This window comes from Juglans regia, chromosome 13 (genome assembly GCF_001411555.2).
Source record: "Juglans regia cultivar Chandler chromosome 13, Walnut 2.0, whole genome shotgun sequence".
NCBI classification, from domain to species: Eukaryota; Viridiplantae; Streptophyta; class Magnoliopsida; order Fagales; family Juglandaceae; genus Juglans; species Juglans regia.
The window spans coordinates 23695956-23717310 of NC_049913.1; the positions used below are offsets into that span (position 1 = coordinate 23695956).

Here is a 21355-nt window from a genome sequence, read left to right on the forward strand (position 1 = left end):
GAAATGTGTGTACTCTGGCCCCTGTTGTGAACTGACAATTATTTTAGAAGCGGTTGCTTCGTATGATCATTGTATATTGCATGCATTTTTTGATTTGCCTGGTTCGCATAACGATATCAATGTACTAGAGAGATATTTTATTTTCAAGGAACTGACACAAGGCCGTGCTCCTTCAATAAATTACTCAGTCAATGGCAATGAGTACACAATGGGGTACTACCTTACTGATGGCATTTATCCAAAGTGTTCAACTTTTGTGAAGACAATTCCATCTCCGCAAGGGAATAAGAAGAAACATTTTGCAGCAGCACAAGAATTAGTACGAAAGGATGTAAAGCGTGCATTTGAGGTCATTCAACAACGATTTGCTATCATTTGTGGACCTTCACGAATGCTCAAGATCAAAGATTTTACAAGTATAATAAAAGCATGTGTTATTCTACATAACATGATCTTTGAAGAGAAGCGTGATGATAATCTAGTCCCGAACATTGAGTATGATCAACTTGATGATGAAGTCCTAAAATTGTTGCGCAATCGTACAACTGAGCTTATGGACTTCATTTAGTATCATCATCAAATTAGAGACAACTCAGCACATAATCAGCTTCAAGCAGATCTTATTGAACATCAATGATAATTCTATTCCCAACAGTAGACTAGCAGCATAATATTTGTATTTTCTTCATATTAGTAGTGACTATATTTTAGTTTATCAAATTTCCATTCCCTAGACATGTTCCATCAACAGAAGATGAAAAATATGAGATATAATATTAGGGGGTAATATGTAATAGTTTCTGTAATTGTAATGGCTAATTTCTTGTTTTCAAAATATCCATGCACACAATCCAATGGCTACATCTTTAAATTTCTAGCATAAATGTTTAACCGCATCCAAGAAAAATTAAATTGACAGAGTATCAATAACATCCAACCATCTAACATAAATCTAGAACTACTTGTCTTAAAGAATTTAAACTGTCTCAATATCAATAACATCCAACCTCAGTAGAAATTGTAAATAGTACACTCATCCATACAAAATTGTAAGAAACAAAAAATAAAGAAATAAACTTTTTAAAAAACCAAATCACAACAAATCTTCTGCAACATTGCGTCTTGCCACGATTTCGCTCTGTCGTTGTTGGAAATATACCCGCAGTAGTCCAGGTAAGGTACTCACGTTGATCATCATAATGCGCTCATCCGCTTCCTTCTTGGCTAACTCTACTTTCTACTCCTCCAACCTCAGTCTCTCTTCTTTTTGACGGATTTTATTTTCCTATTTTTCCTGGTCATATTCCATTTGGTGGCCTTGAGGCAAAACAACTATTTCTCCTGAGCACGTGACTCCTCCAAAAGCGTATACTTCAGCTTGCTCAGCGCAACAATATCCTCAGCTGGCCTGCCTTCAACCTTTCGTTTTCCTTTCCCAGATTTCCCTCCCATTGGCCGCTCCAAATACTAAACCTCATTGTCTAGAACATTCTCCGCCTCGAGATAAAAAACTGAATCTATTGTAACTCTTGAACATTGAGTCGGGGTTGAAGATGGGGACATCGTCGACCTTCGCTTTGAACTCTCATTTGTGCAACGCTGAATCCATTTAGGTTGATCATTCAACAGGTGCCAACAATGCTCAAACTGGAAGGAGCATTTCTTTAGCGATTGGTACATGATTTTGACTTTGTCAAACTTGCATGTAAACAAAGGAAGACAATTAAATCAAATGAGATAAGAATAAACTGCTATGTAAAACAAGTAAAAGTATCGATATTCTACCTTGTCTTACTCGGTCATGTCACTTTGATTAAACCCTTCAACTTGGGCTAATTTCGCACAAAATTTGTTGGTTGCCTTTTGAATGGACGACCACCGATATATTAAAGACTTTATGGTTCGGTCATTTGTGGTTTATTTAAACTGCTGGAAGTATTCAAAAATGTTTTCTCAAAATTGGGAATGTTTTTGGTAAGTTTCAGCAATGACATCAAGGCTACGATTAAACCATGAGGAGACAAGTAACTTGTCTATTTTGGGGGGTGAAGTTTGCACCCTTGGTTGCTTTCCTTACGTCGAGAGAATCGTTATGGGGTATGGGTGAATATTCATCAACAGTCATAGGAGAATGTCCACTTTGACCACCGTAAGTGGAGTCGAGTTGAGGATCTTGACTTAGGAGGTTGGTGAAGTATATATGTCCAAGGTATTGTGAATCCATCTCTAAAAAAATATACACATACAAAATTCTGTACAAATGTTACACGTAACAACAAAGTTTGGGGTGATTTTGTAGGTAGCTCAGGAATCTAGTAACATGTTGGAAATTTGGTACCCTCCAATGCCTGCAAAACCGTTTGCCACAACTTATTGGCAGTTCGGATTACCATGCCATGGAGGAGCTAACCAAATTTCTTGTGTCACCATCTTGGATTTGTCATCATCACAGCCAAGGGAGGTAATCCAGCAAAGGTTAGGTGAGGCACATTATTTCTTGATCACAAGTCTTATACCCTGGTTGCATGCATTAGGTGAGATACATTACTTTTCTATCACAACAAAATTAGCAACATATCATAAAATGACTACAAAACCTTAACCCCAGTTGCCTTTTGTGAAAAAATCACAGAATATTTAATGACCATTCGGGTTAGGATTACCCCACCATATGGATCAAGCTCCACTAACACTTGTGAATTAACCCCCCAAGTATACAAATTGCTATGTGTTGTTTCAATGTTATGTTTTGTTTCAATGCTTTGGGTTGGTCTATGAAGACATATTTCCTGGTATAAAGTTATAAACAATTAACCATTAGTATTTAAACAACAAATAAGACTTGACACAACACATAAACAATGACATAACATATAACACAACATTGAGACAGAGCACAAGTGCATTGAAACATAACACAACATTGAAACAAAACATAGCATTGAGTCTACATAGACCAACCTAAAGCATTGACACAACACATATCATTAAAACACAACACATAGTATTGACACAACACATTGCATTGAAACAACACATAAGAGCATTTGTAACCATTCTGCAATAACACAACATATAGTACGTTTGGTACAACAAATAAGTATTAACACAACACATAGCATTGAAACAACAAATAAACATTGACAGAGCACAAAGACATTGAAACATAACACAACATTAAAAGAGAACATATCAATGAGTCTGTACAGACCACCCAAATCATTGACATAACACATGACATTGAAACAAACATAGCAATGGGTCTGCACAGGTCAACCCAAAACATTGACACATCACATGACATTGAAACATAACACATCATTGAAACATACCATAGGAATGGGTCTGCATAGACCAATGCAAAGTAATGACACAATACATAGCATTCAAACAACAAATAAGCATTGGCAGAGTATAAGGGCGTTGAAACATCACACATCATTGAAATAGAACATAGCAATGGATCTATATAGACCAACCCAAAGTATTAACACAACACATAGCATTGAAACAGACCATAGCAATGGGTTTGCACAGACCAACCCAAAGTAATGACACAACACATAGCATTCAAACAACAAATAAGCATTGATAGAGCACAATGACATTGAAACATAACACAACATTGAAACAGAACATAGTAATGGGTCTGCATAGACCAAACCAAAGCAATGATATATCACATAGCATCCAAATAACAAATAAGCATTGACAGAGCACAAGGCATTGAAATAGAACACACATTGAAACAGAACATACCAATGGGTCTGCAAAGACCAACCCAAAGCATTAACACAACACATATCATTGAAACACACACAAAGCATGCAAACAAAACATAGCAATGGGTTTGCACAGACCAACCCGTGGGTGTACAGACCAGTCTTGGCATCAATTGAAACATCACATAGTAATCAAACCAAACAGAACATGAATAATCTCAGTGGACATAGCAGTAATACCCATTTCCAACAAGAAAAATGCACAAATCGAACCCATATAGGTAACCCGTGAGAAATCTAGTGTTTTTCTTTTCAAAACCCTATATCTCAAAATCCAGCCATGGAGAAACCGTATTAGGGGTCAAATGGGGTAGAGAACCTCGATGCAGACAGCCATGGAGGATCCTAGATGGAGGAGAGTTCTCCATGGGGGAAGCCGAATAGTTGTGACTACACAATGGGCATGAGGGAACCCATGAGATTAGTGAAACTAAATGCGAGGGAAGGGATTGGACTTACAGTGATGAGAGAATGGAGATGAGGTTGTTGATGGTGGCTGCGATGCGAGGGAGGGGCCAAAACCATGAATGCAGCCAACAGTCGAAGGAAGGGGACGCGTGAGGGAACCCAGAAACTAACAACCGATTTCAGTTTGGGGAGGAACTGTCGATCCCCATATTTGGAGATCCACTGTAGCATCCCCATCCATTCACCACAAAATGGGGAATGGAATGGGGAAAGGTTTGGGCAAAATCCCCATATTTGTCCCCAAAATTTGGGGATTTTGGAGATATAGAGGACGGGTTGTGAATGCTGTAACAAGATATTGACGGACGAGAACCTTAATAGTAGACCTTACTTTTTTTCAAAAGAAGTACGAGAGCCTTGCACACTCTAAAATTGTATCTTGTATTACTCTTGATGAGTTATCCAAGTGCGAATTTCTTAAAATACAAATATCAATTTTGCAAAAATTGAAAACTGAGCTCTCAAATTGCAAAACCGATACTTTTTTTTTTTTGAAATAAACCTCAATACTTCATTGATCAAACTTGAAGTAATACAAAGTTTATCTCTTTCCAGACAGTTTACAATAAAAGTTGGAATTTCTTCAATCCATATCTTAGCTTCTACTAACTTCAAAGCTTCCTTAGCTAGTGTATGAGCCACTGTATTTTTCTCTATATGCAAAATGTAAAGACCAATTTGGTCTATTTTTTAACATTGAACGTATATCTTCAACTAAAGAACCAGCATTGGACAGGTCCTCCTCCTCACTATTAACAATTGTAACAATAGCCTTGGCATCTCCTTCAAGCATAACATTTTGAATGTTCAACTCATTACACAACTCCAATGCCTTCCAGAGTGCATGACATTCTACCATTGATGGATCCTGAACATGCTTCCTCTGATCACAAACAGCCACCATTGCCTCTCCCTTCTCATCTCTAATCATAATTCCCACTCCCATTCTCTTTCTCTTTAAATCTAATGATGCATCCTAGTTAACCTTCACGAAATCAACCTCTGGTTTCAACCATTTGTGTCTGTTACCGTCTGCATTTGATGGATGATCATCCTGCCTCTGTGCCCTTTGTGAATTCTTGTACTCATCAATCCCTACTTTAGCCGAATTAAGGATTTTCCTAGGATAAGAGAATCTCTCCTCGAATACAATTTCATTCCTCCTAAACCACACTCTTCTGAATAGGATTGCCATCTCTTCAAGCTGTGACATATTCAATCTTGCCATCAATTTCTCCCACAGTTGCATAAAGTCAACCTCCTTACAGCTCCATTTATATACTATACTTCTCTCATCAGCCCAGATATCGTTTGCTGTTGTGCACTCCCAAAGAGCATGCATGACTGATTATTCTTCTGTAAAACAAATGGGGCAACTTGGGTCCTGCACTACTTTCCGTTTGAATAAATTCTTCTTGGTGGGAAGCAAATTATTTCCTGCTTTCCATAAAAACAACTTGACCACTCCTGGAACTTCTAGATCCCAAATATTCCTCCATCTCTTATCTTCCATTTCTGCATCTGAACTTGAACCTCTTCTACTTCTCAGTCTTTCAAGTTGCAAATAATATGCACTGATGACAATAAAAGCCCATTGCTTTGATGGACCCTATATTATCTTATCTTGTACATTTCCTCTACCCAAGGGGATATTGAGAATTTGCTCAGCCTCTTCACTTGAAAAAATGGCTCTCACTCTTCCTTCAACCCTTACCCTATTCTGTTTGTCAATCAAATCTTCCACCTTTGAATCTTCCCTCAATACAGACACTGGTGACTAAACTGAAAAGGATGATGGAGTCGGCATCTATTTAGAGCCCCAAATCTGAATCTTACTCACATGCCCCACTCTCCACCTTAAGCCCTCATGAAGCAGATCGTTTGCCGACCAAATGCTCCTCCATATAAATGAGGGTTGATAGCCAAGTTTTGCATCCAATAAATTTGATTGCCCAAAATACTTCTCCTTAAAAATCACAGCTGCTAGAGAATTAGGATATTTAAGAAGCCTCCATCCCTGCTTTGCTAAGAGAGCTAAATTAAGCTCTCCAAGTCCCTAAATCCCAAGCCTCCCTTTCCTTTTTGCAATCCCAAATATTCCCATTTCTTCCATTGGATACTCCCATCCTTATGCTGCTTCCTCCACCAGAATTTAGAAAACAACCCGTTCATATCCTTGCAAAACTTCACAGGAAGCTTGAACACACTCATGGTATATGTAGGGATTGATTGAAGCACAACCTTTGTCAATACTTCTTTTTCCAGCTTGTGAAAGAAAGCTGTTTTTCCAGCTGGAAATCCTCTGCCAAACCCTATCTTTTAAGACTCTAAAAGAGTTGTATTTAGATCTTCCTACCAGAGTTGGAAGACCTAGATATCTCTCATAACTACCACAAACAACAGAAGCCCCAGCCACCATAATCCTTCTCTTTTCTTCCTCCTTGGTGTTGCTACTGAAAAAGACATATGTCTTCCCTTTGTTCAGAAACTGTCCTGAGGCTTGTTCATATTTGTTTAACAACTCTTGAATCTTATCCCATTCTTCCAATTTGGCTCTTCCAAACAGTATACAATTATCTGCAAATAGGAGATGATTGATACTTGTCCCCCCTTGAGTCACTTGCACACCTCTAATCAAATTCTGTTTCTCATAGAAGTTAAGCATCAAGCTCAACCCCTCAGCACAAAGGATAAAAAGGTAAGGTGACAAAGGATCACCCTGCCTTAACCCCCTTGAAGGCTTAAAAATGTGACCTACCTTTCCATTAATCAGCACTGAAAAAGTTACTGAGCATACACATTATGATGAGCTTCACCCATTTCTCACAGAAACCAAGCCTTAACATTACTGCCTCTAAGAATTTCCATTCCACTCGATCATAGGCCTTGGACATGTCCAACTTGATGGCCATACTTCCCACCCTCCCCTTCTTCCTTGTTTTCATAGAATGTAACATTTCATATGCTATCATAATGTTGTCACTTATCATTCTCCTCGGTAGAAAGACACTTTGAGTGGGAGAAATGATATTTGATAACATTTTCTTGAATCGTTAGTGATGGTTTTTGACCCAATTTTATAAATGACATTATAGAGACTGATGCGTCTAAAATCACTAACCATCTTAGAGTCTTTCACTTTAGGAATCAAAGCAATGAAGGTATAATTAAGAGCAGAGTCCATAGAGTTTCCATTTAGAACAAATAAGGCTGCCTGACACACATCCTCAGCTACCACCTTCAAATGGTTTTGGAATAAAAGGCTCCAAACCCATATGGACCCGAGGACTTTAAGGGTCCCATTTGCTTAATTGCCTCTTCCACCTCCTCCCTTGAAAAGCTCCTCGAGATCCAATCATTCATGTCTGGGGTAACCTTTGCTTCAGTGCCTCCAATACGACTATCTCCTCTCTATTTGGATTATTTGTCTGAAAAAGTTTCATAAAGTACCTTCTGAAAGTTTCCTCAATTTCTTCATGCCCAGTAACTCTCCTATTGCTTTCATTCATCACTTCTTTAATAAGATTCCTTTTTTTTTTTTTGCTTTGGTTGGCATAAGCATGGACATACTGTGTATTTCTATCTCCAAGCTTATACCAATTTGTCTTTGCCCTCTATCGCCACCTCAGATCTTCTTTATCCAACAACAAGTTCAATTCTTCCTTCACTCTCCTCATCTCAAGTGCATTACTACTATTTTCATCCTCTTGTAGCCTCTGCAGTAGTCTTGATTTTTCCTCAATTTCCTTTTTTCCTTCATTACTTAGCTTCTTGCTCCACTTCTGAAAAACTGCTTTACTATTATCCAGTAACTTCACTACCGTGTTCGAGGGATTCCTCCCCACGACTTCCTTCTTCCATGCTATCTTTAAAACCAGTTCACAATCATCTTCTAAAGCCCAACTTGCCTCATACTTAAATGATCTCCTCTTAACCCCTTCAGCTTCTTTTTGCTTCTGTAAGTGAACTAACAAAGATTTATGGTCAGAAGAGCTAACCACCAAAACTTCAACCCATGACTCCTTATACACCTCTCTCCATACAGGATTTGCAACAACCCTATCTAACATTTCCTTGGTAAATGATTCATCACCATGCAGATTACTCCATGTGAATTTGTCCTCCTTCCAACCCTAGTCATAAAGGTTCCCAACATTGAGAGCCTCCCTAAATAAAGCCATCTGACCCTCAGGTCTCACTCTTCCCCCTTCTTTTTCGCTGTTAACAAGGATTTCATTGAAATCACCCACAACACACCACCCAACCCGAGTTTGTGGTTTAAAAGATTTCAATAAGTTCCATGATTCATTCCTTCTAGTTGTTTCAGGCTGACCATAGTAACAAGTCAGCAACCATCGTTTGTCAGCCCCTTCATCCCAAATCCAAGCATTAATATGCCTTTGAGAATAATTCACAATTTATATTCCCACATTAATATTCCAAAATAATGCCAAACTACCCCCTTTTCCCATTGGACCCACAATAAAACAACCCTCACAATTGAACCTCTTCTTTAGACATTCAATCCTTTTACTTCTAATCTTGGTTTCCATTATGAAAGCTAAGCTGGGTTTATTTTTCTTTGCCATAATGTAGAGATCTTAAACTGTCCGAGGATTCCCCAATCCTTGGCAGTTCCAACTTGATTTTCATAATGCTTGGCAGGGCTGAAACTCAGCCTCCACCACTTCAACCACATTATCTTCTCCCTCTGCACCAATACCCCATTTCCCTTTTTTTCTATTTTTTCCACTTTCCTTACCTTCTATGATAGATTCCTCATTCCTTTTTTTATTTACAATATATTTCTGCTGAATAATCCTTCTTTCCTTTTTTCCTTGCTTTCCTCTTCCATGTTCCTTTTTTTATGGCCTGCCCAGCTCCCTTCCAACACTTATTCTGAACTGCATCCTCAATAAGACTTGGCTTTCTCTCCCCATTTTCAATGCTCATACCACTTGCTTGAAAAACTCCCTCCTCTCTCAGCTCCACCTCAAACATTTCTATCATATCCTTCTTTACATGATTTTGCCCTATCCTCACACTCATATTCACCTCATCTTTATTAGTAATAGGAATAAACTCCCTTTCTCTCATATTATTAGAGCTTTTTGAAATATCATATTTTCTCTCTTCCTCACCTCTCAATTTTTCCCCCTTGCCTCTATCTCCCTCTCTAACCCCTCTTCATCTTTATTTTCTCTACTTTCCTCACCTTGAGACTGCCTAGTATCTTCCCTCCTCCAATTCTTTAACCCCTCTTCCCTTTTGAAAAAATTACTAGAATTCTTAACCCTTTGAAACTTAGTAGCCCTCAGCCATGCACCATATTGCTCTTCCTTGTTTTCTAGATCTTCCAATACACTACAACATTCATTTGTCTCGTGAATAATGCATCCACAGGAAAAACAGATGCGTGGCGTTTTCTCATAGCTAAAAGGGACCCAGACATTCTCTCCCTTTACCTTCAGAGTACAACCTCTTGCCAAAGGCTGTGTCAAGTTCATATAAACCCAAACCCTCAGATAACTCCCCCATCCACAACCATCATCCTGAACATCCACTTCCTCAACCTTACCAACTGTACTACCAATCTGTACTCCTCTTCCTTTTGTCATGCATGATAAAGGTAGGTTATGCATTCTGATTCAAAAGCTTTCATGGTCAAAACTTATGCATTGCAGAGGAATATGACCCTCAAACTCCCTCAATACTAATAGATTGTTATCAAAGAGCCAGGGCCTTCCTGCCCGAACTCTTAGCTTATCCTCTTGGTTTTGAAAAACTAGGACAAAGATGTTCATACTAACCTCCATGAACTTAGTTGCCTTGCTGATTCTTCATATCTTCGCCATTGTTGCCTCCAATGCCTCCCTTCTAATGATTCTGGACAAAACCATTCTTCCCACTAAGCTTCTTTGCTCCTTGTATTTTAGTTCCTCAGAGACATTATCTCCTATTACAATATCAGAGACCTCCTCTTCTAGTAGCCTTAGTTTCTTACATTTCTCTTCCAAAACCATTGCTCACCCACTCCCCTTCTCAGAGACCACCTTCCGAGCACCTTAGGTCCCTTCTGTCGAGAACCTTCTCTGCAGATACACCCACAAACACCTACAACCACTGTACTCACACACCTTCTGCCCTCGTACGATTATTCTTTACCACTCCACGCCACCCTGACTTCCACTACTTCCGTTATAACCGTTTCCACATCTCACTTACTCCGCTCCACCCTTTTTCAAAGAGAGAAAAAGGAGGAGAATCGATGATAGAAAACCTACTGTTTTTGCAAAACCGATACTTAAAAAATGAGAAACTCGATATTGATTTTGCAATTAGCTCATAAAAAACTAATATGTAAATTTAATTTCTTAAATTACTGAAATATCAGTGTTTATCAATTCAATTCCCAGAGGTGCAGTACTAACAAGCATTGGTCATATTTTTCAACTGGAATTGTACGAAAAGAAAATGATTTAAGATGTTATCCGGAAGAATTGTTGATCAAACAATAGGCCGATCCCACACGACAGTCTGGCACGAACGGACCGCCTGGCGCCTGGTTCTCTCTTTGTAGAAGAGGAACTGAAGAGCACGTTTGTCGAGGCGATTCTTCGAAAACACGACTCGAGAGTTTTTTTTATTTCTAGCAACTGATGATAATGTTGGCCGGTGGTTCTCGTATCTCCTACCACTTGCGAGAGTGCGACCACTGCTTCTTCGGTTTAGGTTTAGGTTTAGGTTTAGGTTTAGGGTTTTACAGCACCAGTATCATTCAGCTCTCCTTTGCCTCGCCTCCAAACCCTTGTTCTTCTACCCCCATTACCCCTGCCACTCATCACCTCCTGCGTCGATCGAAAAGCACTTCATCTCCTTCTTGTCATCGCATCCAATCCAAGTCCCCTGGCGAATTTCCTACACTTTCCAGTTGCTTTAGGTTCGTTTCTATTCTATCGCGCGTCTTGTTGATATTTGCTTGTATTCTGCTTGGTTGTAAGTAATTTTTGTTTGGTGTAATTGCGATGCATGAAAATGCCGGCTTAGTTATCCATACCATTGATCTTGATGCCGGCCTGGAAAGTAAATTTTTATATGCCGGATTTCTTATCAGAAGTTATACTATTCCATTGCTTTCTGATTGTTTTAGGTGCTTTTCTATTGATTTTTGTTGTATTTATTATGAGAATTCGAAATTTCATGGAATAATATAGAATCCTGCACTCTGCGATGGTTTCTGGTTCTGTTTTCCTTTCCTACGTTTCAAATCGGTTCAAATCTTGATGAGCCTCATGTTTGGTTTATGAGAAAGATGTGTTGAAGGAAATTTAATTAAATATGATTTGTTAGAGTGTGTCCACAGTACTGCTCCCTGCAACTGCTCTAAAAGGGGCTTGCGATGTGCAATATTGAATGTTGTACAAAACTAATCGTGTCTATCTAACATCAATTAGTTTTAGGTGGATTGACAGCACATTGTTTGACAAGATTCATACCCTAGGTGGTCTATATGTGTTTGGCACTTATGAAAGATGAAATGTGGCCTTCAATGCCAAAGCTTTTGGAAGTCATAAGGGGTAGCGTATAGATATATGTGATATCCCATATAATAAGGATAATGGTAGGTGGTGTATGAGATCCCACATTGTTTGGGAATGAGAAGTTCTTGCTCTTTATAAGGTTCTAATGGGGCTCAAATTATATCATTGTCTAGACATTTTGGAGTATAGGCAATGTGGTTTGGGCCTTCCATTAGGGCGTTACATATGGTATCAGAGTCTATCCCAACCAGAAATGTGGGATTTAAGCCGTGCCACCTACAATGAATAGGCCTGACGAGGACGTCGAGAATTGAAGGGGGGAAGATTGTGATATCCCATATGATAAGGATAATGGTAGGTGGTGTATGAGTTCCCACATTGATTGAGAATGATAAGTTCTTGCTATTTATAAGGTTTCAATGGGGCTCAAATTGTATCATTGACTAGTCCTTTTGGGGTATAGGTTATATGATTTGGGCATTCCATTGGGGCGTTACAATATATGAAGATATTATATTAGAATGTCAAAGAAAAAAAATCCTTGAGATTGAATTAATGCAAGAAACTTGAGGTTTTTAAGTTAAAATTTTATTAATGAAGAAAAAGTGGTATGGCCCGAGTGCATGGGATGTATTCACGTGTAACACCCCCTTCCTGTAGGTTAGGAGTGTTACATACTTTCGACACTTCTCTTGGTAAAGAGACCCAACATAATAAAAATACCTACTTTATTGAAAATAAATTCCTAAAAAAAAAAACAAAAATATAGTCTCATAGCAAGAAAATTTAAAACTGATCTTTCAATGAAAAGGAAAGACACTTATTAACTAAGTCTGAAAATCCCGACAAATAATAGATGCCTGGTCGTCATCTCATCAACACTATCTTCTCTACCTGGACATTTTAAAAGCATAAAAGAAAAAATGAGTCAAATACTTAGTAAGTAGTACATCATACAGTAAACATAATAAACATAGATTTTTTTGAAAAGCGTGCATACTAAATACTTATACACTAACATAAACATGTAACATGTACTATGCATAACTCATTAAACTTGTCTTTTCCTTTCTTTAATGGGTAGCACACTTTAATCCCCATGTGCAAGGTTGTGCAACGATTCCACTGTCTATGGCCACAAGGGGAACTGCTTAACTTATCATAACATAATTTGGTGGACCATGCTTAGGTCTGCGGCTGGCACACTCACACCCATAACATCATTGGTACCATGCATCTCTTATGGCCATTCTTAAAGCTTCTTCCATAACTTGTCTTTTATCTTTCTTAGCATGTAGAACACAAATGACGTAGCCTATCGTAATCATAATTGAAACATAATATGATGCATGTAAAACATATAATAACATTACATTGAAACTCACTTTCATCATTTTATAACTGGGTACATAAAAAGGAGCTTTCAATAAAGAGCCGTACATAAATGATACTTAAAAAAATAGTTTACCAAACATATAAGGGTATGATAATGCTACTTACCTCTTTGCTTCTATCGATAACAAACGCGTCAATAATCACCTACTTGAGGTTGCTGGAAAAGGGTTGGATTTGATAGGGCGAGGCTGGTTCTTTTTTCAACCTTCTGAAATTGCAGCAGTGATCTAGGGTTAGGGATTAGTTTTCTTGAAGAACATCACATGGGATTGCTATTAAAACTTTCCAGACTCACAGCAGCCTGTGTCTTTTCTAGATTTCAGGCCATACAGTCCTTTTAATGGACCTGAAAAACCTAATAATAGGGCTATACGAATTTAACTCAGTTTGTTTTGAAAAGGGCTTCTAGGAATCCTAATGACTAGGAGTTCTGGGGTAAATATGTTGCTATTCTTTGGATCCATTTAGGAGTCATAAATGGGGATGGTTTCCAATTATCATGAATTTAACAGCCAAAAATCAAATGGGCTTTGGCTAGAAAATACTTGGGCTTATCCATCCATATTAGGTAATGGGAAACTACTCAATTTTGAATCTAGGTTCATAATTTCATATCCAATCCTATCTCCTCAATACTAGATCCTCAAATAATAAAGCCTAAAAAAACTTGGCTCATGTTCCAAACTTGTAAAGCCTAAAAAATTTGGGTTTGGATGTTACAAACCCCCGGCGGGCCTAAAATCCTGTCCTTAGAATTTGCTAGCACCTCAAGTGTACTTATATGCATTCTCGTCCCTCATCTTTTCTCCGCATCTAATTGGAATTTGCTAGTACCCATATCTCTTGGCGTGTTAGTGCTATTCCTAGCATTCGATGCTATTCTAATTACCAAGCAAGCAAATAAAATAATTCTACCATACTATTGACCAAGCCAAGACATATCCTAGGTAATCCTACTCCTTAAAAAAATTCTTCTCTTTAAAAATTAAAAAATCCTTTTTTTTAAAAAAATGTTTTAATCTCAAAAAAACATTGCTTATCTTTTCAAAATGTCGGCAGAATTTCTCGACCTGGGCTCTGATACTAAATTGTAACACCCGAAGAAAGGGAGGCCCAAGTCACATTTGGGCTTATACTCCAAAATGATTGGTCAATGATATAATTGGAGCTCAATTGGAATCATTATAAAGAGCAAGAACTTCTCATTTCCAAGCAATACGAGATCCCATACATCACCTACCCTTATCACTTATTAGTCAATATGGGGTATCACATCAAGAGACGCGCGTAATAAGAGAATGAAGAAAGAGCAAAAAATGTCCAGAAAACTAGAGATCAAACGACCACAAAATGAGTACACAACTAATGATAAAAGAAAACTATCCTCAATATCTACCATTGTCTTTTCCTTATCCTCAAAGCTTCAATTGTTTTTCTATTCTTATGATCAATAAAATATTATTTACCAATAAAAAATTGTTTCTTTCTTTCCAAATACAGCAAATTAAGCAACTTGTGATCATCTTCCACATGGCTTCTCTCTGTAAGCAATCAAACTTCCATTTTACACAAGTCAATGTTTCCACCACAGAGCGAATCATGACCCAATCTAGGCCAAACAACCCAAAAATGGCATTCAAAGAGTGATAGCCACCTCACAATGCACAAATAAATATTCTTTCATTTCATCGCTTCTTCTACCCATGCAACACGAATCCATTATCGGGATTCGATCAGAGTATTTTATAATTATATGGGTTTAATTTAATTGGCACCGGGTGTCCAAGAACAAAGTCCCAATTAATCTCCGGGGTGCACAGGCCCTTGGCAAGGAGTTTCCCAAAAGTGCACCTTGGGTAATTCAATGGGAAGTTCCCCCAGTCCAATGGCCCCCAGAAATTGTTAGCACCCAAGAGGATTTGAATCTTAGACCTGGAGGGAGCATACCACCAAGACTAAGGCCTTTACCACTTGAGCCAATCTTCATAGTATCTTGATTGGAAATATATATTCTACAATCAGCTCCACTTACTTACCCTTTGAAAACTTGTAGGTGTTTAAACAGAATATTGCTTATTAAACCAGATATGTTTGGTGCCCTGCTTTCTTATCAGAACCATTTGTTTGGTTGATCTATGATTTCCACATAAATTGAACCATTCAATAGCAATTGAAAGAAGATATTGTTCATATTGGGACCCAAATAATTATGTCTTATTAAGTCGAAGTTTTTATGTATATGGAAAACAGAATTTCCCTCTATACTTTAGCTGTAGAAATAGCTACGAATCGAACTAATTGCTATTTGAATGTTGAAAAGGTTCTAGTATGGAATCGTTACTACACCACCCATCAATGCATACATATGCTGCTTTTCGTATGATATTTTGGTCAAGGATCTGATTTGCTTCTGTTCTTGCACAGCCAACAAGAAGAGGATCATGAGCTTCCATCCAAAGGATTGTCCCCCGTGTCAGGTTTCTTTCATCCTCATTTATGTAGTTTCCCATAATTACCATCCATTTATATAACTGATGTTTTTAATGGAAAATGTTAGTCCTCCCGCTGGGATCTTTTTTTAATATTTTTTTGTACTTAATGATTAAGGAAGTGTCTTTTTAATGATGTTGTGAATTTATTTTTTAAAAAAAAGTATTTAAAAGTATTAAAAAATGCATTTGAAAAACAAAGCAAAAAAAGAAAAACTTACATGAAATGCACTAGCGGGTGCTCCCAACTGTGGCTGTAGAGCCGCCCATTTTTAATTATGTGATATTCTAAATGAAAGAGCTTCTAGAGTATGTTTGCTGATCCATTTGTTAGGTTTCTTTCTAGGTGTTTCTCCATGTGCCAGGATAGTAGTTTGACGTTAGATGTATTTGGGAAATAAAAAATGTAGGTGGATTTATTATATTTAGAATGCTAAGAAGGAGAATAGTACTTGTAAGATTATATGCCAGGGCTTATTGTCTCAAAAGCTTCCCCTTTTTACAATCAAATGCCTTTGGATCATGAGGTTCTAAATCTAGAGTTACTGATAACTATCAACAAATATCGTGGGATTTGAGCATGTGGGATTTGAATTCATTTCTTGATTATTCACTCTACTTAGGCCCGGTTTGGATACAAAAGTCCCCCCAACTCGTATCAACTCATCTCATCTAATCATTACAACCATCCTAATTTTCCACACAAAATATAATAAACAATTTAACTTTTTCAAATCCCAAAACAATAATAATATTAAAAAATAATATTCTAATAATATTTTATTCAACTTTTAACTTTCATCTCAACTCACTATCCAAACCTCCCCTTAGACTTTTATAGTTTTGTTGACATGTTAAAAAGCAAAGTACAACCAAAAGAAAAAGTTAACATGTTTTTGGCGCCTTCAAATTGGGAGTTACTTATTCATTGTAAAATTAATTGGCAGGGTATTTAGTTCCAAATGATGCTGCAATTACTGTGATGAGAGCCTTGCCTACAAAATTGGACTAGTGAATGCTTATGATTTGTTGATCATCCATATGGTCCTTTGCATTTCATTTTATGCAGATTTATCCCAATACTCTCTAAACTTATCAAAAGAAATAAAAACAAACTCTGGAAACTGAAAAGTGAGATGGGTTAATGAACTACATAAAGGAACTTTTTTCTTTTTTAAGTAATAAGAAGTTTTGTTAAGACAAATAAATAGGCAGAGCCCAAGTACACATGAAGTATACAAGCAGAAACACCTAAATACATGCTAGAAACTAGGAACTAGGAAAGTCTGAAAGAAAATCATGAAGACTATCCCCATTCAATACAAGAACATTTGCCCAAAGACATAAAGCTCGGAAGAAAAACTCTCTGAATTCTCCTAACGAACATTTTCTATCATCAAAACACTGACCATTTCTTTCCAGCCATAGGCACACACCAAACATAAAGGAAACATCATCCAAATTTCTGCAATGTGATGAGTACCCATAAACCCTTTCCAACAAGCCAAGTGATCCACCACCCTCTTAGGCATCACCCAAGCAATGACTGACTTGCTGAAAATCTCGTCTCAGAAAGTCTTAGCGACCTCACGGTGCAGAAACAAATGGTCAACAGATTCACCATCTTTCTTACACATAGCACCAATCTAAACAGATTATACCACGCTTTCTCAAATTATCTGTTGTCAAGATTTTCCCGAGAGACACCAACCAGCAGAAAAAAGCAACTTTACTAGGCTCCTTGGATCTCCAAATGCACTTCCAAGGAAATTGGTTGACACAATGACAAGCCAGCATTTTATAGTAAGAGCTGACAGTAAAAATAGAATTTCCAGCATGTTTCCACAGCAATTTGCCCTCCCTTCCCTGCACAATCTTCATATCATTCAGCCTACGGAAAAAATCTGAATGAACGGGCATTTCCCAATCATGAGCATCTCTAATAAATCTCACATAAAGAAACTTATGCTAGATGTTTATCTTTTGAAGTTGGAGAACTAGATACGTTCAGTGAGAATGATAAATCCTGAATATATGAAAGCCAAATAAGGAATGAACCTTAAAATTTGACATTGCACTAACTTGTCAAAAAGAAAGTATCAGAGTATTGAAATTACTTTAAAAAAAATGCATGAGTATCCAAATTTCTGTTTTCCTGCACCTACCTAGCCAGGTGCTCTTCTCATATAGACCTTGTATACTTGAGACTCTTCGCTTATTTTAGTAAAAATGACTTGTAGAAAAAAAGGTATCAGCGTTCTCCCAATTTTAAGGAGAGCAGAGCAATGGACATTGCTGCCCACTGGCCACTATGGAGATCTCCCTCTCTCCTTCTCCTTTCTGCTGAAAATGTGACATCTAATAAATTCTCTTAAATGAAGGCTAGTCTGTCTATCTGTGTCATTACAAGTGTGTTGAAAGTTGCTAGCCTTTGTTGATATATTATGTTAGCAATCCTCTGTATCTCTTTCTATGCATTCACACATTAAATGCCTACATAGGTAAGTATATATGTTGTGTGTGTGGTCTTTCCTATGAGATATGATATATCCTATAGGCTTTTTAATGGAATGAATTTACTAAAAAAAAAAAATAATGACTCCATGGTTATCATTTCCAGGAGGAATAGTAGCATTGGGAAAGTTCGATGCCCTTCACATAGGCCACCGAGAACTTGCAATTCAAGCAGCAAAGGTGGGACCTCCATTTCTTTTGTCATTCGTTGGAATGGCTGAAATACTTGGTTGGGAACTTAGGTATGGATATTATGCATCTTTATTATCTGTTTATTTCAAACCCTCTCTCTCTCTATTATTTATGGAGTGGTAGTCCATTGCCTTTGCCCTTGGACTTATTAAGAGTCTTGTTGCTGTGGTATGGAAAGGTTGGTTTTGTACCACGAGAGAAGTAAAATTGGTTGAAGTATGACTAATTGCATAAGTTGCTTCTTCTATGATTAATAATTTTGCCTTGTGAATATTAATTATTAAGAAAAAATATAATGCAGGGCAGAGGAGGGTGGGTGCAAAATTATAAGTGTTTATGTGGTTTTGTGCACTTAATGGTCTTTTTTAACTACCATGGAGTGATCAGTGTGGGTCAAAATGACCTATTTGCTAGCAGAAAAGGGCTAAAAAGTCATTTGTACTTGAAGCTTGACAGGGTGGTGGATACTTCTTCTCAACTTTGGGATTGGGAAAGGAGAGTATTAAGAGGTAAAGTAATCCAAGTAAATACAACTAAGGCCCTAGTGGTTGGCTCAAGTGGTAAGAGTCTTGGTCTTGGGGGGATACTCACTCCGTTTCTAAGGTTCAAACCCTTGGGTGCAAACAATTTTAAAGGCCACGTCCCATTGGTGAAAAGCCGATGATTTATCTGATTTGTGTGATATGGGCGAACTACATGAGTCTTTTAAGATCAAAGTAAGGAAGACAACTAACAAATTCTTTAGCAATTTCCTTTCATGCGTTTTCAAGTTCTATGGAATTGGTAAGAAAGATAATGATGTATCCATTTGATTATGCTTTATACACATTCATTGCTGATTGCTTATGCAATTGGGGTTGGAGTTGTCTGGTATCATTGTTTTGATTTATTTTTCTCTGAAGAAAGAAAGAACACTTGCTTACACTTCTCATAGTGAATGAGTTCATGAGAAATTACGGAAAACATGCATGTGGAAGGCCTGTGGGTAATACCAGTTTTTCTTATCATTATCATGTTGACCCGGAATTCTATGTGCTTAATTATGCTATATCTGGATTGGAAAAAAATCTTGCAATCATGTTGATAGGAAACTATAAATTGTTCTCTGGAAAATCATTGCTGCGACATAAATATAGGTTTTGAATTTTGCACGCACTTAATGGGCTTCTTCAAGAAGACCATGCATCTGTTACTGTCCATGCTGGTTGTGTTAAATTCAGAGATTGATCTTATGCCCAAGATGGCTTTATTTGATTTCTGAAACATAGAGGTATCATTCTTTATTTAATCTTTGTGATGTAAGATGGGGCTTAGATTCAGAGATTAGGAGTTTCTGTAATTAGTGTGGGTGGAATTTACTGCTCTCATTTAATATTGTGATACCATAATGGACGTGGAAGAATAAAGTTGGCTACCTTTTTAATTCAAGTAAATAAGTCCAAATTTAGAGAATGTAGTCGGTTTTGCATGCAATTATAGCGGACTTGATAAAAATTTCAGGGTTGTTTTTCCTCGTTTTCTTAATAATTTTTATTATACTCGACATAGTATGGAAAATAGACAGACATTGTTCTTTATAGTTGAGCTTTGAACGCCATTTCATTCACCAAATTAAATTATTTTTGTTACCTTTGAACAGGGCTCCCATAGTTGCCAAATGTGACCGGAAGCGGATCCTTTCCTCTTGGGCCCCTTACTGTGGTAACATAGCTCCAGCAGAGTTTCAAATGGAATTTTCCAGTGTTCGCCATCTTACTCCAAGGCAATTTATCGAGAAGTTATCAAAAGAGCTTGGAGTGTGTGGAGTTGTCGTAGGTAAATATAATGAAGATTGCTGGTTTTGTTACACTTTTTACGAGTAAAAAATACTCTTGGTGACTAAAGTAGATGTGCTGATGTGAAATTTTGGCAGGTGAAAATTACCGATTTGGATATAGAGCTGCTGGTGATGCATTAAAACTGGTGAGGCTGTGTGAGGAGTATGGTATGGGGGCTTACGTAATAGAGTCTGTTATGGACAAGAACCATTATGCCAGAAATATGAACTCCAGTGATTCAAAAGAGAGAGGACAAGTATCATCTACTCGTGTTCGCCGTGCCCTTGCCGTAGGGGATATGAGATATGTTTCAGAGCTTTTGGGTCGTAAACATCGCCTTATATTGATGGCAAAAGACCAGGAAGGATTGACTCACAACAGAAGTCGGTTGTCAATTCCAAAGTCCTGCTTGCTAAATCTAGCTCCAAAGGAGGGTCTATATGAGAAGTGTTCTATTTTTATAGCTGATGAGAAGCTAGTACCTTGTAAAGTAGTTATAGACACAACAAGTATCCATGTTGAAATGGATGAGGTAGATTCATCTAATATTGTTGGTAATCAAGACTTCCACTTCTTTCGTATTGAATTTGGTGATTGAGAAGCTTGATTCAGTTTAATACAATTTTTTTTTTCTCATCTCATTTTAAGTTCAGGTAAACTGTTCACAGATGAATTGTTGCATATACGTTAGGGGGGCTATAGGAAAAATGATTATTTTAGCAGCATTTTTTGGATCATCTTTGTAGCTTGTATAGTGTATACTGAATGCATGATTTATTCGTTGGATGAATAAAATCTTACATCCTAATCGATGAAATTTCTTTTCAAGTACGGTTGAAGCGAGGAAGGAACTCAACCTTATTACTGGTTTTGTTGGCTTGGTGTGTTGGTTGTTGGTTGTTCAATTGTTCCTCTCAATATCATTACTGATCAATATCATTAATTTAAAAGACTTATTATACAACTCAAGGATCAATAGTTGAGCCAATATTAAAGTAGCTTTAATTTGTTGAATCAAACAAGATGCATGACATTTAAAAATGTTTTGGGATTTCGATTCAATTCTTAATATAAATTAATGAATAATTATATTTGAATCTCTTTACATTACAGATCACTCGTGTGAGATAATTTAATCTGAAAGATAAATTTTAAAA

At 37.4% G+C, this 21355-nt stretch overlaps 3 protein-coding genes across 3 annotated transcripts; 2 read left to right on the forward strand and 1 right to left on the reverse strand.

Moving 5' to 3' along the window:
- The first annotated feature begins 208 nt into the window (after positions 1-208).
- On the forward strand, positions 209-568 carry LOC108988480. Its single transcript, XM_018961751.1, has one exon. The coding sequence runs from the start codon at positions 209-211 to the stop codon at positions 566-568; it is 360 nt and encodes a 119-aa protein (XP_018817296.1).
- Positions 569-7864: 7296 nt separating this feature from the next.
- LOC118344229 lies at positions 7865-8320 on the reverse strand. The gene has a single exon (XM_035684358.1). It carries the CDS (start codon positions 8318-8320, stop codon positions 7865-7867), a length of 456 nt encoding a protein of 151 aa, XP_035540251.1.
- A 2329-nt stretch (positions 8321-10649) lies between these two features.
- LOC108988527 (FAD synthetase 2, chloroplastic) lies at positions 10650-21026 on the forward strand. The gene is made up of 5 exons (XM_018961812.2): positions 10650-11190; positions 15611-15663; positions 18296-18431; positions 20021-20196; positions 20294-21026. The coding sequence occupies exons 1-5, from the start codon at positions 10910-10912 to the stop codon at positions 20794-20796; spliced, it is 1149 nt and encodes a 382-aa protein (XP_018817357.1). The 5' UTR covers positions 10650-10909; the 3' UTR covers positions 20797-21026.
- Positions 21027-21355: the final 329 nt, after the last annotated feature.

Coding starts and splice junctions, on each gene's coding strand:
- LOC108988480 (XM_018961751.1), top strand. CDS start 209: ATGGGGTACTACCTTACTGATGGCATTTATCCAAAGTGTTCAACTTTT.
- LOC118344229 (XM_035684358.1), bottom strand. CDS start 8,320: ATGTTAGATAGGGTTGTTGCAAATCCTGTATGGAGAGAGGTGTATAAG.
- LOC108988527 (XM_018961812.2), top strand. CDS start 10,910: ATGATAATGTTGGCCGGTGGTTCTCGTATCTCCTACCACTTGCGAGAG. Junction 15,664..18,295: donor AGGATTGTCCCCCGTGTCAG/GTTTCTTTCATC, acceptor TATCATTTCCAG/GAGGAATAGTAGCATTGGGA. Junction 18,432..20,020: donor ATACTTGGTTGGGAACTTAG/GTATGGATATTA, acceptor ACCTTTGAACAG/GGCTCCCATAGTTGCCAAAT.